This window comes from Hyla sarda, chromosome 7, assembly GCF_029499605.1.
Source record: "Hyla sarda isolate aHylSar1 chromosome 7, aHylSar1.hap1, whole genome shotgun sequence".
Taxonomy (NCBI): Eukaryota; Metazoa; Chordata; class Amphibia; order Anura; family Hylidae; genus Hyla; species Hyla sarda.
In genome coordinates, this window is record NC_079195.1 from 182,487,064 (window position 1) to 182,503,387 (window position 16,324).

The window sequence follows — 16,324 nt, forward strand, 5'->3', positions numbered from 1 at the left end:
GTGATGTCCTGTATTAGCCGCGGGTCCCGGCCGTTGATGGCCGCAGGGACCGCCGCGATAGGGGTGTATTCGCCGTATAAGACGCACCAACTTTTTCCCCCCAGTTTTGGGGAAGAAAAAGTGCGTCTTATACGGAGAAAAATACGGTATGTCTTATGAGATCTTTAATTTAAAAAAATTTGCTATGTTTCATACATCCCCGTTGCTGATGTTTTTTTACATGTTGGTGTTAGATTTTCCCATTGGGTAGCTTCAGCAACAAATTCTTGCTTACATTATCTTATCGGTGATATAGCATTTTTGGGGAATAAAAAAAAAAAGGGGTTCATGGATGCACCTGTTTTATCACAACCAGATCGAACTAAACCTTTCAGAGAAGAGGTAGATGCCTTAAAATCTTTTAATCATCTCCAGCCATGTGTATTATTTTCTCTCACATGAGTTTTCCCCCAATGAAACTAAGTTTCGCCATTTTTTAAGGGGTTATCCAACATAAGGTGACTTTAGTCATTTAGTGTGATACCGTACTGGACATTCTTACCAAAGATTTGTGCTTGTGTTGGCCATGTCCTGTGTCCCCCATCATTCTGCTGATTTGTTTTTAGTAACTGGCTACTTCTGGTTTCCGTGGCCTCCCTCAGACGCCAATCACCAGGATCCTTTTGTGGGAGGTGACTTATTTCCCTCCCACACATTGGTTGCCCCACCCATTTCAGCAGCCACGCTCCCTTTGATGACATGACTTGCCCGACGTTAACAGACACATAAGCTGTAGATCTGTATGATGATAAGTGCATCCACTTAACAGATGAAGCAGCCAAGCCCCCCAGTCCCCAGGGAAAAGAAAAAGAAAGAAATTCAACACCAGCCATCAAAGACAGGTAAGCAAACTTTGCTGCCCCTGTCCCACATTTAAAGTACCAAAAAGTCAGAATACCCCTTTAAGGTTATATGTTTGGTATACTCCCCAATGTATTCCTCCTACGGAATACCAATGTATATGGTCCACGTCCCCTTCATTATTTCTTACATAACAGAGTCGAGTGGTCAGGGCTTGTAACCTGGAAATTTAGCACGATGTCATCATTATACACACAACTGTTCTGTATAATGTATTTTAATGCTGGAAGAGGCAGGGTCCCTGATACTATTCTGTGGGACCAAGTAAAATACAGAAGATTAACCTTAGATTATTGTAAGATTATTTCTAAAGTTTTGACAGTTTAGTTAAAAAAGGTAATAACAATGTGCCGCTATACTATAGTGTCAGAGAAGAAATGTAAAAACTTTCACAAGTTTTGGGGGGGACACAGGCAGAGCTTTTGGTCACAGCTGGAGGCAAACTATGGGTCAAGTCACCGGCGGATCCACAGCGTACATTACACAGCGGATCCGTTACGTGTGACCCTACCCTAAAACCAGCTGAGATTGTTGGACGGAGTGGCCACCAACGCTCCATTTGCCCATCAGTGACATCACAATAAGTCATCTATGACATGCACATATAAGCAAAGTTCACTACCGAGCATCCATACACCCTGGCTAATGCAGAGTGTTGCAGGGTCTGCTTCCATTTGTTGCTGAAAGTATGGTCACCTGAATTTACCCTATGTGTTGGTAATGCAGATTAGCCCACTGATGGTCATGAAGGCTTCTATCATTTAAAATGTCCCTGAAATGTCTTCTCTAGTTCAGTGGATCTATGAGCATGGATTATCCGTACTCTGTATTGAACAAATGGAGCACCACAACATAAAAGTAAATAAGCAGAACATTTACATCAATACTGTAACAGTAGCAACACTATAAAACTGGAGGGACTCCAGAGAATCAAGAGATCCGGTGCTAATACATTGACTGGGTAATTCTGCTTTTCCATGCAAAACCATATGACTATAACCTAATATTTTTTTTCACGATCGGACACTTGAGTACTACTTGATAAGAGCATGAAGTTTAACAAAACCTCTAAAAAGGTAGACTCCTTTGGTTGAATCAATCTACCATGAAACAAGAAGAACTTGTTTACCATGTTACAAAAAACATTTCCAACCAACATCTCAAACAATGTGATGCCTAGTCCATATCATGTCCCATAGCTATGCGTCCGTTTTTGTGTGCGTGAGTTCATGTCTCAGAAGTCGTGCCTTCTGAACAAACCCCTTTCCGCAATCCAAACATGAAAATGGTTTCTCCCCAGTATGAATTTTTTTATGATCGTTTAGTTCTGGCTTAGTCGTAAAGCGTTTTCCACATTCAAGACATTCAAAGGGCTTTTCGCCAGTGTGAAACCTCTGATGTTTTACAAAATCTGTCTTCCAGGCAAAGCTTCGATTGCATTCAGTACATTCAAACGGCTTCTCTCCAGTGTGTGTTTTCTGATGTAATACTAGATTTGATCTGGAATAGAAAGATTTACCACATTCAGAACAAGGATATGGCTTCTCCCCTGTGTGGATCCTTTGATGCTTTACAAAATATGAGATGCTTGAAAATGATTTTTGACACTCTGGACACTCGTAAGGTTTTTCTCCTGTGTGAATTCTCTGATGGTTGACAAGATCTGATTTCCATACAAAGCACTTCCCACATTCAGAACACACATGTGGCTTCTGCCCAGCATGAATTTTCCGATGCAACAGCACATTGGAGCTGGATGAAAAGCATTTTCCACATTCAGTGCAGGAGTATGGTTTTTCTCCCGTATGGATTCTCTGATGTTTGACAAGATAGGACTTGATGGAAAAACATTTACCACATTCTGAACATACATATGGCTTTTCACCTGAGTGGATTCTCTCATGGACAACCAGATCTCCTTTCCAGGTAAATGTTTTTCCACACTCTGAACAGGAAAATGGCTTCTCCCCAGTGTGAATCTGTTGATGTTTTGAAAGATGTGAGGTTTTCTTAAAACATTTTCCACATTCCTGACAACAAAATGGTTTCTCTCCTGTGTGAATTCTCTGATGGGAAATTAGATTTTCTTTTCGGGTTAGGCTTTTGCCACATTCTCCACAGGTGAATAACTTTTTTCCAGCTTTCTGGCCTGAATTACTTTTTGACAAAGCTGAAATGTCTTCAGTTTCTATTTCTTGTCTTTGGGCCAGATCTGAAGATTCTAAGTTATGAGCCACATAATCTTTGTCATTTAAAACATTAGATGATGCAGGTGCACTATGATTGTGTGAGCTGAAGTGTAACAGGATGGGATACTCGACTTCAGGATATTGTATAACATCATCTCCAATTTTGAAATTGGCATACAATGTGTACTGTCTGTCCAAACTGTTAATAGAGGTAGATGTATCTGCAAAAAAGGAAGAGGTGATGAAGATTAAATAATGTAGAATAGGCATATTGCTATTAAAGCATTGTCCACATGACCTACCTAACACCATCTTTTTTTCTTTCTCAGTTCTACACTTTTGGTTCTGTTTTGGTAGGCCATGCTAGTTACTGTGGTCTAAAGAGCTGTGTGTGTTACATTGACAACACCTTTATTCCTACTCACTTTTTCTGGTATACTGATCATGCGTCTTTCCCATTTATATTGTCCAAGCTCTATTTGAGGCATTCTGTAACTACCCCTCCCTGCCGCATTGTCACTCATGTTACATTAGCCATTCGTGATGCTGAGTGACTGAAGTTTCTCTTAAAAAAAAAAAACACAAACTAAATGTATACACAATGGGGGAGATTTATCAAAACCTGTGCAGAGGACGAGTGGTGCAGTTGCCCATAACAACCAATCAGATTGCTTCTTTCATTTTCCACAGGCCTCTTTAGAGGCCTGTGGAAAATGAAAGAAGCAATCTGATTGGTTGCTATGGGCAACTGCACCACTCTTCCTCTGCACAGGTTTTGATAAATCTCCCCCAATGTCCACTAGTCAGGTCGGTAGCAGTGGTGCAGTACAGAAACAGTAAGCAAAAACAGTAGTCAGAGAACAAGCCAAATAAGTAAAGGTAAACAAGGAGATACAATTACAAAGCCAGTGACAGGGAAGGGTCATAAAGGAGTATAAAAAGCCAGGCTAAGGAGGCATGGATGCCAGGACCAAATGCTTTTAGACCGGGCTCCACACCATCTGATGGGTCTGGGAGCGTCACAGCTGCACGGATGTAGTCAGAGTAATGAACAACGTCTGCTGTCGACACATGAGGAAACAGAACTGCTAGGTCCTGGGAAAGGCATGGGCGAGACACTTTTATTATAATGTATTCTTTTATATAAATATATTTACAAATTCCCCCATGTGCCTCTGTTATTTTGCCTTATTGCTCTTGGTTATGACCTTCTAGGGCAGTGGTTCTTAACCTTGTTGGAGGTACTGAACCCCACCAGTTCCATATGCGCATTCACCGAACCCTTCTTAATTGGAAAAATAAAATATGATTTTTTCAAATTCAAAACATAGGAGGTATATATTTAAGCATATATTTATACATAGGTGCACAAAATGAGCAAAACCATTAAGAACAAAGAACAAAACCATGAAAACATGATTTTAACACAAAAACATAATGAACATTTACTGCAAATCAGTGTGACTTCTGCTGTTGTCTTTCAGAGACCTGCAGCCAATGATGGACAAGCGGGGCTTGTCATCATGAATCATATGAGTCGGGCAGGGCCGTTCGAAGGAATTTGGGGGCCCCAAGCAAAATAGACATGGATGCCCCCCCTCCTTGATGTTCACGCACGTCATGCTCTAGGGCCAGCATCAGGACGTAGTAATGCCGACCCTTGAATTCTGGGAGCGTGACGTGAGCGAATGTCGATACAAGGCCCCCACATTAGGCGCAGGCAGTGTTCCCTCCAAACATTAGGCGCAGGCAATGTTCCCCCACACATTGGGCGCAGGCAGTGTTCCCCACATTAGGCAGGCAGTGTTCCCCCACATTAGGCAGGCAGTGTTCCCCCACAAATTAGGCGCAGGCAGTGTTCCTCCACATTAGGCAGGCAGTGTTCCCCCACACATTAGGCGCAGGCAGTGTTCCCCCACATTAGGCAGGCAGTATTCCCCCACAGACATACAGCCTCCATCCATATACAGTGTATGGCTGGAGGCTGTATGCCTGTGTACTGCCCACTTCAGTGCTCCGACCACCGCTCCGGCTATAGCAGTAGGTCTCGGGACCGATGGTCAGAGCACTGAAGATGACGTGCCGCTGATCACTTACCAAGCTGGCCAGCACGTGTCTTCCTCCTTCTCTATCCTCTGGTCCTTAGCGCTTTCGTTTGTATGGGCGCACGCACGGGACGTCAGTGACGTCCCAGCGTGCGCTATGTCCCGGCGGCCCCTGCGTTTTTAAACTTAACGCGGGGCCACAGGGAGTTAATAGTGATGGGGGGAATTGCCCCGTTGCTACAGGACAGGTAAACACCGGCTCTGCTCAGGGCCCCGGGCCAGCTCGGGGCCCCAAGCAATTTCTTGGTTTGTCTGTCCTGTTGCGACCTCCCCTGCCGAACCCGCGAGACTGACTCACCGAACCCCCAGGTTAAGAACCACTGTGCTGGGGCAACCACTAAGACAGTCAAGTATGCTCAGTTCATCTGTGCTCTCCTGGTTTGTCCTGGAAGTATGGTTCTCCTAATAAACCTAGATTTTTGCAAAGTAAGAGGGCAGGTCGCATCAATACATTTAAGTGCTAAGTGCAGCAATGGATTCATCAGTGACATAGAACCTGTCCACAAAAGATATTATATTTGATGCAGCTTCAGCCTGTCTCCTTATGATGAGTGTCAAGCTGCATCTTAAAAGATACACTAGAAAATCTGCACCCAGAAGAGGCACTGTGAGTAATGGGAGTTGTTTAACTATGCAACTATCAATGTATGGATTAACCTACTATATCACTGCTATCGTGATCTTTTCATTACCACTCTGTGCATGTGGTGATACAGAGATAGAGCTGGGTTGGGAGGTATAAGGAGAGTAATCAGGAGGGATGTGATAGGTCAAGATGTATTCCTGTAGTTCACAGGAAGTCAGTCCCACAGGACAGACCACTTCCTGTTACACATGAAAGCATTTTCTGGTGGTCTTACTGGTGGTCACATGGCCCAGCTCAAGTAATGAAATACAGACTGTAGGAATACTAATGGTGAGTTAGCATTATATGAGCCAAAAATTAAAAGAGTACTCATAATGGAGCATAAATGATGGCATGTCAAAAGTGTTTTTTCCAATGACAGTAATGCTATAATATTACAAGAGTCTAAGGTTTTGAAATGTAACCTCTTCAGGACGCCGGGCGTATACATACGCCCGTGGGAATTCCGGTCCCCGCCGCTAGCCGCTTGGGGACCGGACTGGGATGCCTGCTGAATTTATTCAGCAGGCATCCTGGCACATCGCCCAGGGGGGTCCTGAGACCCCCCCCATGTCGGCAATCGCAGAAAATCGCATGTCAATTCAGACATGCGATTTTCTGCTATTCTGGGCTGATCGGGTCTCTGGTGACCCGATCACTCGGAAAATAGGGATGATCAGAGCTGTCAGTGACAGCCCTGATCATCCTGAGGGCTAGGAGCGAGGTCGCAGTGCTGCGATCTCCTCCTATCCCCTGCCATTGGTCAGAACTGATTCTGACCAATGGCAGCGCAGGACAGTGGGTTGCCATGGCAACCCCCCGTTCTGCCCACCCCTGGATGTCGTGGGGAACGTGGGGAGAAGATGGAGGCCGGTACCAGGAGGAGACGATGCCTGGGGACCCCCGATCGTCGCTGGAGACAGGCACAGGTAGGGAAACCACGTTGGGAGTGGGGGGAAATGAAAGTGAAAGTAAAGTGATCTTTACTGTGGCAACCACTAGGAAGGCCAAACTGCAACTCCCAGCATGCCCAGACAGCCAAAGGCTGTCTGGGCATGCTGGGAGTTGTAATTTTGTAACATCTGGAGGGTCACAGTTTGGAGACCACTGTTACAGTGGTGCCCAAACTGTAGCCCTCCAGATGTTGCCAAACTACAATTCTCAGCATGCCTAGACTGCCCAGGCATGTTGGGAGTTGTAGTTCTGTAACATCTGTCCCTTCTGATTTTGCAATTTTCATGAAATTTTTGAAAATTGCTGCTCTACTTTGAAGCCCTCAAATTTTTTCAAAAAGCAAAAATATGTCCATTTTAGGATGCCAACATAAAGTGGACATATTTTGTTTTTGTGAATAAAAATAAAATGTATTGGGAATATCCATTTTCCTTACAAGTAGAGAGCTTCAAAGTTAGAAAAATGCAAAATGTTCTAAATTCTCATGAAATTTGGGGATTTTTCACCAAAAAAGGATGCAAGTAACGCCGAAAATTTACCACCAAAATAAAGTAGAATATGTCACGAAAAAACAAACTCAGAATCAGGATATTCTGTAAAAGCGTTTTCGAGTTATTAATTCGTAAAGCGACGGTGGTCAGAGTTGCGAAAAAGGGCTCAGTCCTTAAGGTGAAAAAGGGCTGCGTCCTTAAGGGGTTAAAACAAAAAATAAGCAACAAGAAAACCGTTATGGAGAGTATTCAGTGAATGGCTCCTAGAACGCAATGCATGAGAAAGAAGCAAAGATTGTGTCATACTCTTCACCCCTCCCCCCTCGAAGCAGATACAATATTTTATACAATGTTTTATGTTTATTGTGACTCATTATGACTTACCTGGATGAATATACATAGGAGTTTCTTCCTCCTCCTTACACTGCTCTTCACCCATCAAGCACATCTCGTCATCATCCACAACCTGTGACCCAACCACAACTTCTCTCATGGCAACATCCTACATCCAGAAAAACAACATTATTTAGTCTCAAGGGGCGACACGCCTTCTTTACCATGAGAACTGTGAACTTATGGAACAGTCTACCTCAGGAACTGGTCAAATTTACAGCTTTAAAACAGGATTAGATACATTCCTGGAACAAAATAACATTAATGCTTATGAAGAAATATAAAATCCCATCCCTTCCCCAATATCGCGCCACACCCCTACCCTTCAATTCCCTGGTTGAACTTGATGGACATATGTCTTTTTTTGACTGTACTAACTATGTAATTACTTACTATGTAATTATATTCATACTATCTTGGAGAATTTGTTTGCAAGTACTGTACTTTAGTAAAGTTCCCATTTAACATACCTCATAATATAGAAGATCCTCATTACTTTCTTCTTTACAAAGGGGCTGATGAGGTCTAGGACATCTCTCTTGTGAACTTTCCTTACTGGACTCATCTGCAGAGGGGACACACGGTCACAGAATACAACTAGATGTATCATTGGCCCTTTGGAAAATTCAAGCAGCGAACTGACTGGATGCCATGGACAAGTACACCACTTTTTCTTTGCAAAAGAATTGAGACATTTTCTTTTATTGTTTATATATTTCTCATAGGACTCTAAGGTTTTGGCTCGAAAGGTCTCCTACCTGGTGATGTGAGAGTCTGGTTGGTCTCCATCATGACATTTTTGTACGAATTCTTATGTTCGGCTAAATACTCCCACTCCTCCATGGAGAAATAGACAGTGACATCCTGACATCTTATAGGAACCTGACACACACAATAACGCAGTCATTATCAAGACACATTATTAGGCCTTGTGTAACCATAAAATATCCCAGCATTCCAAGCAGCACTCACTTCTCCAGTCAACAGCTCAATAATCTTGTTTGTGAGATCTAGGATCTTCTGCTGACTGTTTCTGTCACCTATCAGTGACTGAGATGGTAGCCTTGTTATGGGGTTGCAGATGATTTTGCCCAACTTTGCTGATTCATCAAGGTTGTTTTGGTTTGTCACATGATCAGTAGATTCCTTTTTCATAGGCATATAGTCCTGTGCAGTTAGACAAATATTTAAAAATAAATGGTATCCCATAATCCATAGCAGGAGACAAAGATTTCACTTTACTATTAAAGATTCATTTCTGTCCCAGTATTATTAAAGGGGTTATCCCAAGATTAAAGCTATCACCTAACTACAGAATATGTCATACGTATCTGGTGGGGGTCTAACTACCGGGACAATGATCAGTAAAACTGGGGTCCCTTGTCTCATGAGTGAATTGAGTGGATGTGCAAATGCTTGGCCTCCACTCTATTCCCTTGCAATGGGACTGGTGTAGATAGCTACTTTCGAAAGTCCAATGGCAAGGGAATTGAGCTGCAGGAGAGCATGCTTGCTGGCGCTTCAGCAGTTGTACCCCCCCCCCTCCCCCTGATCAGATACTAATATACACCTATCCTGTGGATGGGTTATAAGTTTTTATTTTGGGATAGCCCATTTAAATAGGCACTGTCAGGCACTTAGATCAGTAGTACAAGTGAATATAAGAAGCCTTGTAACGTATCCTATTAGACAAAAATGCTTCCTTCTCCTGTTATAATGCTTCTTTCCTCTCCCTCCTCTCCTGTGAGACTGTATTTCACTTTAAAAATCAGCTCAGCGTTGTCCTTTGTCTGCAAGACAAGCCAATACAAGTCTATGAAAGGGAAGGGGGAGCCCCACCCACTAGTTTTGGGAGAACTGCAAATTGTAGTTGAAGCCTGTAGAGCAGAAATCTGCAAAAAATATATACATTTACACATTCTATAATGGCTAGAAATGGTGCTGCTCCTCATGTACACACACAGGGCAGCGAATCCTAAAAAGTAACCTGAAATGACAGGTACACTTTAAGCGAGTGATGTCATGTGAGATAATGCCCGTCATCCTTCACCTTCCCATCATGTCCCTGTGGGAGAGGTGATGTAACATAACTCTCGGAATTCCTCACCTCTCCAGTCAGCAGGTAGATGATCTCCAGGGTGAGTCTCAATAAACTCTCAGTCATGTGACTCCTGTCTTTGTCCATCCTGAAGACCTTGACACTGGGGCCTTTGATCCTTTGGAGATGTCAGCAACTGGAAACAGTCATTTACATGATATAAACTGTTGTTGCACAATACAGGTGAAAAATAAAATATTTTTAATAAATAACTATGTCACAAATAAACTTCCGAATAACTACTGAAACATATGGAGCTAAGGCTACTTTCACACTGCCGTTGTGCCCTGTCCTTAAATGGCCATATGGCCGTAATCGTGACAGGGCACAATGGGCAATAACGGGTCCCGATGGATCCCATTTACTATAATGGGGTCCTCCGGGCGCTGTTATTTTGTAAAGGAAGTAATGGAAGAAAAAGACGGCGCAAGCAGTATTTTTTCTCCCGCTATTCCCCCGGCTCCCCCGACGGCCGTCACACTGCGTGTCCTAACGGCTGTGTGAAAGAAGCCTAATATGTGTCCACAGTTACCAGTAGAATTTTAAAGTTCTGGTTGGACAGGGAGCTGGGGGTGCATAAAAGTCATGAAAAGTCAATAGTGGAAATTTACTAGCAAACTGCACCAGCAAACTGATGTACATGCCCTGTGCCACTTTTTGCACCTCACTAGACTCTACAAAAGGGGTGGCTAAGAGAAGTCAGATGTTTAAAGGGGTACTCCCGTGGAAAACTTTTTTTTTTTTTAAATCAACTGGTGCCAGAAAGTTAAACAGATTTGTAAATTACTTCTATTAAAAAAATCCTAATCCTTGCAATACATTTTAGGGGCTATATACTACAGAGGAAATGCTTTTCTTTTTGGATTTCTCTGATGTCATGACAACAGTGCTCTCTGCTGACCACTGCTGTCCATTTTAGGAACTGTCCAGAGAAGCATATGTTTGCTATGGGGATTTTCTCCTGCTCTGGACAGTTCCAAAAATGGACAGCAGAGGTCAGCAGAGAGCACTGTGGTCGAGATAGAAGAGAAATCCAAAAAGTAAAGCATTTCCTCTGTAGTATACAGCCCATAAAAAGTACTGGAAGGATTAAGATTTTTTAATAGAAGTAATTTACAAATCTATTTAACTTTCTGGCACCAGTTCATTAAAAAAAAAAAAAAAAAGTTTTCCAGGGGCGTACCCCTTTAAGTAGTTATCCAGGTTGTTTTGTTTTTAAATGGCTCCAAATGCAGTAAAATAACAAACCAGCAATTACTCCACTGTCTGATCCAGCACTGATCCCCTGTTCAGGCTCCCATCGGCACCCTGGTCTTCCTTTTTGAGCAGATGTCACATGCCATATTCCGGCATCACCACTTAGTGATGGGTACCATGATGACAGAAGTACGGCTTTGGCAGTTACGTGATGTCCACTCAAAAAGGAAGACCGGGTGCAGATGGGAGGCTAAACAAGGCATTAGGGTGGGATCAGAGAGCTGGTTTGTTATTTTAATACATTTTGGCCCTTAAAAAAAAAAAAAAATTTAAGCCTGGATAACCTGTGTATATATAAAACTTAAAGGGGTATTCCAGGCAAAAACTTTTTTTTTATATATCAACTGGCTCCGGAAAGTTAAACAGATTTGTAAATTACTTCTATTAAAAAATCTTAATCCTTCCAATAGTTATTAGCTTTTGAAGTTTTCTGTCTAACTGCTCAATGATGATGTCACGTCCCGGGAGCTGTGCATGATGGGAGAATATCCCTTGCATGATGGGAGAATATCCCCATAGGAGCTGGACAGGACGTGAGTCATCAGAAAGCAGTTAGACAGAAAACAGCAACTCAACTTCAGTAGCTAATAACTATTGGAAGGATTAAGATTTTTTAAGTAATTTACAAATCTGTTTAACTTTTCGGAGCCAGTTGATATATAAAAAAAGGTTTTTGCCTGGAATACCCATTTAACAAATAAGGATAGTGCTTATTAAAACTTAACTTTTAATACAGTATATAGTAAAAGTCACCAATAGTGAGCCAATCACCATTAAAAACGAGTGTACTGAGTATCAAGCAGCAGCCATACCATATACACCTGAGTTCCTGTTTGCTCAGCATTTCTAGACAGAGTGCAGTACAATGTATGTTATTGTTATATCCACTAAAGGTCTACCTATATACTCCAGATGTAATATGATTATACAGTGATCCCTCAACTTACAATGGCTTCAACATACAATAGTTTCAACATACAATGTTTTTTTCTGGACCATCGTAACTTGAAACCAGACTCAACATACAATGTACAGACAGTCCAGATCTGTGAAACGTGTCACAACTGGAGGAACTGACCAGTCAGAATGGGCATTTTACTGGTAAATCACCTCTATTACTGAAGTGCCTGCACTGACTGGCTGTCTGGTGGCGCCCCCTACAGTACAGGGAGGAACTACCAGTTCAGTACTACTCCTTACCTGTGCCAGGGTTAGCTGCTCCTTTGGACACCAAGTAAGGGCGGCTCCATTTTGGACACTGTGTACTGTATAGGACCCTGAAGAAGCTCCTGTCCTCTACATAAACCATTGTTTCCCAACCAGGGTGCCTCCAGCTGTTGCAAAACGACAACTCCCAGCATTCCCGGACAGCCAACGGCTGTCTGGGCATGCTGGAAGTTGTAGTTTTGCAACAGCTGGAGGCACCCTGGTTGGGAAATACTGACATAGACAGTGATTTACAGCTCCCAGCAGATCTTTCTTACTTTTATATGTAAGGATTTGCTTTATCTGTATTAGTTATCTACTTATTGTTCTATTACTTTTCCTATTTTTGGATGACATTTTGGTGGCTTCAGAACCAATTACCAGGTTTCCATAGAGTCATGGTCTCAACATACAATAGTTTCAACATACAATGGTCATCCTGGAACCGATTAATATTGTAACTTGAGGTACCACTGTATTAATAATATACATAAAATGTCAGAAACACGTTGAGGCTTGACTCGTTTTTAATGGTGATTGGCTCACTATTGGTGACTTTTACTATATACTAGTTAAGCTTTAATAAGTACTATCCTTATTTGTAAATAGTTTTTTTGTCGTTTCTAGAGCGGGATAGTATACACCCAGTGTGGCTGCATGAGGCCTAAACATTACTCATAGCATTTTTCCAGGGAGCAGTGCTGAGCTTGTCTGTGTCCCAGCAGCAGTCTGAGATTTAGGACCTATAAAAAAAATTAAAAAAAATTGCGGTCAGGACTGGTAGGAAGACCCCTAGTGGTCATTTTTTCAAAGTGGAAAATGAAATAGAAAGAAGTATATTTTTTAATAACATGCTATTGGAAAGTTATTCTGCATACATTAATCTATAATATATCAAAAGTTTTTTTTGATGAAAGGTACCCTTTAACCTGTATATATGACACAAAACTCTAGTTGAAAGTAAAACAGCCAAGTCATGACTTAAAGGGGGTATCTAAAGGTTAAAAGTTCTCCTTTTCACCGGATAGAGTAACTAAGTGAATGGTTAGAGTGTGACTGCTGGGACCCAGACCAATTACGACAATGGAGATCATAGGTTGCCTCAAGTGAATGGAGTGGTAATGCACATGCTTGGTCACCGCTCCATTCACTGTCTGATTTCCAAATATTGCTGAGTTCAGCGCTTGGTAATGTCTAGAGTCCTATATAGAGTGAATGCGTCCATTTACTTTGAGAAAATTGACCTCCGGTCTCATGATCGGTGGAGGTCTTACCCTTACAGATCAGCTAGTTAGGATAAGGCTGGGTTCACACTACGGTTTGTCATTACGGTTCCCGTATACGGCTGGGAGGAGGGTGGGCGGGGCTGGTCGACCACGTTTTTGCCTGCGGTCAGGAAACCGCATACGGCCAAAAAAGCAGCCGACCGGAGGCTGCGGTTCACTCCGGTCGGCTCATAGACATACATTAACTACGGTTCCCGAATACGGCTGAGTGCGGGCGCCGCGATTAAGCCCCGCCCACCCCTCCTCCCAGCCGTATATGGGAACCGTAATTACAAACCGTAGTGTGAACCCAGCCTAACAAGATGTGTCATTCTGATCACTTTGGTGCAGCTTCTGCCTATCTTCTAAATTTTTCGGCAGTTTAACCTTTGGACATTATTGATGAATCTCCCCCCCAATATCAGATCAGATCTTCCCCAGCACAGTATGCAGGTTTTGAACACCTATTCATGTTGTAGTCAGTAGATTTCTCCATAGCAGTAGTAACTCATGGTGGGATTCTCTATGCCACACAGCTGGGAGTAAATGATTTATATCCCATGATCCAAGCCTCAGATCAATCAGCACTGGTGACTGGAGAATCCTCTTATGATGACTGGAACATCCCTTTAAGTTCTGGGTCACGTGACTATTCCATAGCACTGACAAGGCTCTGAATGATGCTGTCTGTGTACATTGCCGGTGTGGTGCCATCACTGACAGTAATGACAATCAGTGCTGTATTCATTACATATAGTTATATCTGCTATGAAAGCTTCTGCATTTTACCTGTTCTCCCGTAATAGCTTCTCGGGTGACATAATCTTCCAGTATTGCAGCAGTACTGGCTTTTTTTAGGGCTTTGTCCTCTGAATGTATTAATAACTGCTGACATTATCACTAGAGAACAATCCCCTTTTTGTCTGCAGGCTCCGGGACCCTTGTCCCTGCAGCGTCCGACATGTTGAAGACCAAAGTGCTGTGACGTGGACGACAATGTCTTATCAAACATGGCTGTCGGAGTGCGGACAGCCGTTATCTATAGCAGTAAACGATTTATGGGTAGTTAAAACTGTCGATTGCGGCAGGCGAATGTCTTCTGAGGATGCGCACGCGTGTTGCCAGGTGTATCTAGAAGAGGAGTGGGCGGCCATCTTTGAAAAGGTCACTGTCAGTTTTGCTTATTAAACGGGAGAGTAATAAAATAGTCTGCAAAAAGAGTTCTCATAACCTACATAACCTTGACAGCCCCAATGCCTCCATAACAATGACAGCCTCCAATGCCTCCATAACAGTGACAGCCTCCAATGCCTCCATAACAATGACAGCCTCCAATGCCTCCATAACAGTGACAGCCTCCAATGCCTCCATAACAGTGACAGCCTCCAATGCCTGTATAGCAGTGACAGCCTCCAATGCCTCATAACAGTGACAGTCTCCAATGCCTCCATAACAGTGACAGCCTCCAATGCCTGTATAGCAGTGACAGCCTCCAATGCCTCCATAACAATGACAGCCTCCATAACAGTGACAGCCTCCATAACAGTGACAGTCTCCACTGCCTTGCATAACAATGACAGCCTCCAATGCCTGTATAGCAGTGACAGCCTCCAATGCCTCATAACAATGACAGTCTCCAATGCCTGTATAGCAGTGACAGCCTCCAATGCCTCATAACAGTGACAGCCTCCAACCCCTCATAACAATGACAGCCTCCAATGCCTCATAACAGTGACAGCCTCCAATGCCTCATAACAGTGACAGTCTCCAATGCCTCATAACAGTGACAGCCTCCAATGCCTTCATAACAGTGACAGCCTCCAATGCCTGTATAGCAGTGACAGCCTCCAATGCCTCAATAACAATGACAGCCTCCAATGCCTCCATAATAATGACAGCCTCCAATGCCTCCATAACAATGACAGCCCCAATGCCTCCATAACAGTGACAGCCTCCAATGCCTGTATAGCAGTGACAGCCTCCAATGCCTCCATAACAGTGACAGCCTCCAATGCCTCCATAACAATGACAGCCTCCAATGCCTCCATTAGGGTGACAGTCCCAATGCCTCCATAACAGTGACAGCCTCGAATGCCTCCATAATGGTGACAGTCCCAATGCCTCCATAACAGTGAAAGTCCAAATGCCTCTATAAAAGTGACAGTCCCAATGCCTCCATTACAGTGACAGCCTCCAATGCCTCCATAACAGTGACAACCTCCAATGCCTCCATAACAGTGACGGTCAATTCCAATGCCTCCATAACAGTGACAGCCTCCAATGCCTTCATACCAGTGACAGCCTCCAATGCCTTCATAACAGTGACAGCCCCCAATGTCTCCATAACAGTGACAGCCTCCAATGCCTCCATAACAGTGACAGCCTTCAATGCCTCCATAACAGTGAAAGCCTCCAATGCCTCCATAACAGGGACAGCCTCCAATGTCTCCATTACAGTGACAGCCTCCAATGCCTCCATAACAATGACAGTCCCAATGCCTCCGTAACAGTGACAGCCTCCAATGCCTCCATAACAGTGACAGCCTCCAATGTCTCCATTACAGTGACAGCCTCCAATGCCTCCATAACAATGAGAGTCCCAATGCCTCCGTAAGAGTGACATCCTCTAATGCCTTCATAACAATGAGAGTCCCAATGCCTCCATAACAGTGACAGCCTCCAATGCCTTCATAACAATGACAGTCCCAATGCCTCCGTAACAGTGACAGCCTCCAATGCCTTCATCACAATGACAGTCCCAATGCCTCCGTAACAGTGACAGCCTCCAATGCCTTCATAACAATGACAGTCCCAATGCCCCCATAACAGTGACAGCCTCCA

At 43.3% G+C, this 16,324-nt stretch overlaps 2 protein-coding genes across 4 annotated transcripts in view; one reads left to right on the forward strand and one right to left on the reverse strand.

Moving 5' to 3' along the window:
• LOC130282810 (zinc finger protein OZF-like) overlaps nt 1-16,324 on the forward strand; it is a 64,986-nt gene that overhangs the window by 24,354 nt on the left and 24,308 nt on the right. The gene's annotated exons all lie outside the window — the stretch shown is intronic.
• On the reverse strand, nt 382-14,537 carry LOC130282798 (zinc finger protein 501-like). Of its 3 annotated transcripts, XM_056531546.1 has the most exons (8): nt 14,273-14,537; nt 12,894-12,961; nt 9,765-9,891; nt 8,630-8,824; nt 8,416-8,539; nt 8,128-8,222; nt 7,649-7,766; nt 382-3,310 (listed from the first exon to the last, which is right to left on the reverse strand). In XM_056531546.1, the coding sequence occupies exons 3-8, from the start codon at nt 9,840-9,842 to the stop codon at nt 2,100-2,102; spliced, it is 1,821 nt and encodes a 606-aa protein (XP_056387521.1). In that variant the 5' UTR covers nt 9,843-9,891; nt 12,894-12,961; nt 14,273-14,537; the 3' UTR covers nt 382-2,099. The 3 variants fall into 3 exon arrangements, with proteins under 3 accessions (XP_056387521.1, XP_056387519.1, XP_056387522.1); XM_056531544.1 differs by lacking the exon at nt 12,894-12,961; XM_056531547.1 differs by lacking the exons at nt 8,630-8,824; nt 9,765-9,891; nt 12,894-12,961; nt 14,273-14,537 and having other exon boundaries at nt 8,128-8,330.

What these genes read in the sequence shown, in the direction of transcription:
- LOC130282798 (XM_056531544.1), bottom strand. Translation starts at nt 9,842, where the DNA reads ATGGACAAAGACAGGAGTCACATGACTGAGAGTTTATTGAGACTCACC. An exon ending in CCAGACTCTCACATCACCAG is followed by an intron (nt 8,223 to 8,415) that starts GTAGGAGACCTT and finishes TCCCCTCTGCAG; the next exon opens with ATGAGTCCAGTAAGGAAAGT. An exon ending in TCCTATGTATATTCATCCAG is followed by an intron (nt 3,311 to 7,648) that starts GTAAGTCATAAT and finishes CCTTTTTTGCAG; the next exon opens with ATACATCTACCTCTATTAAC.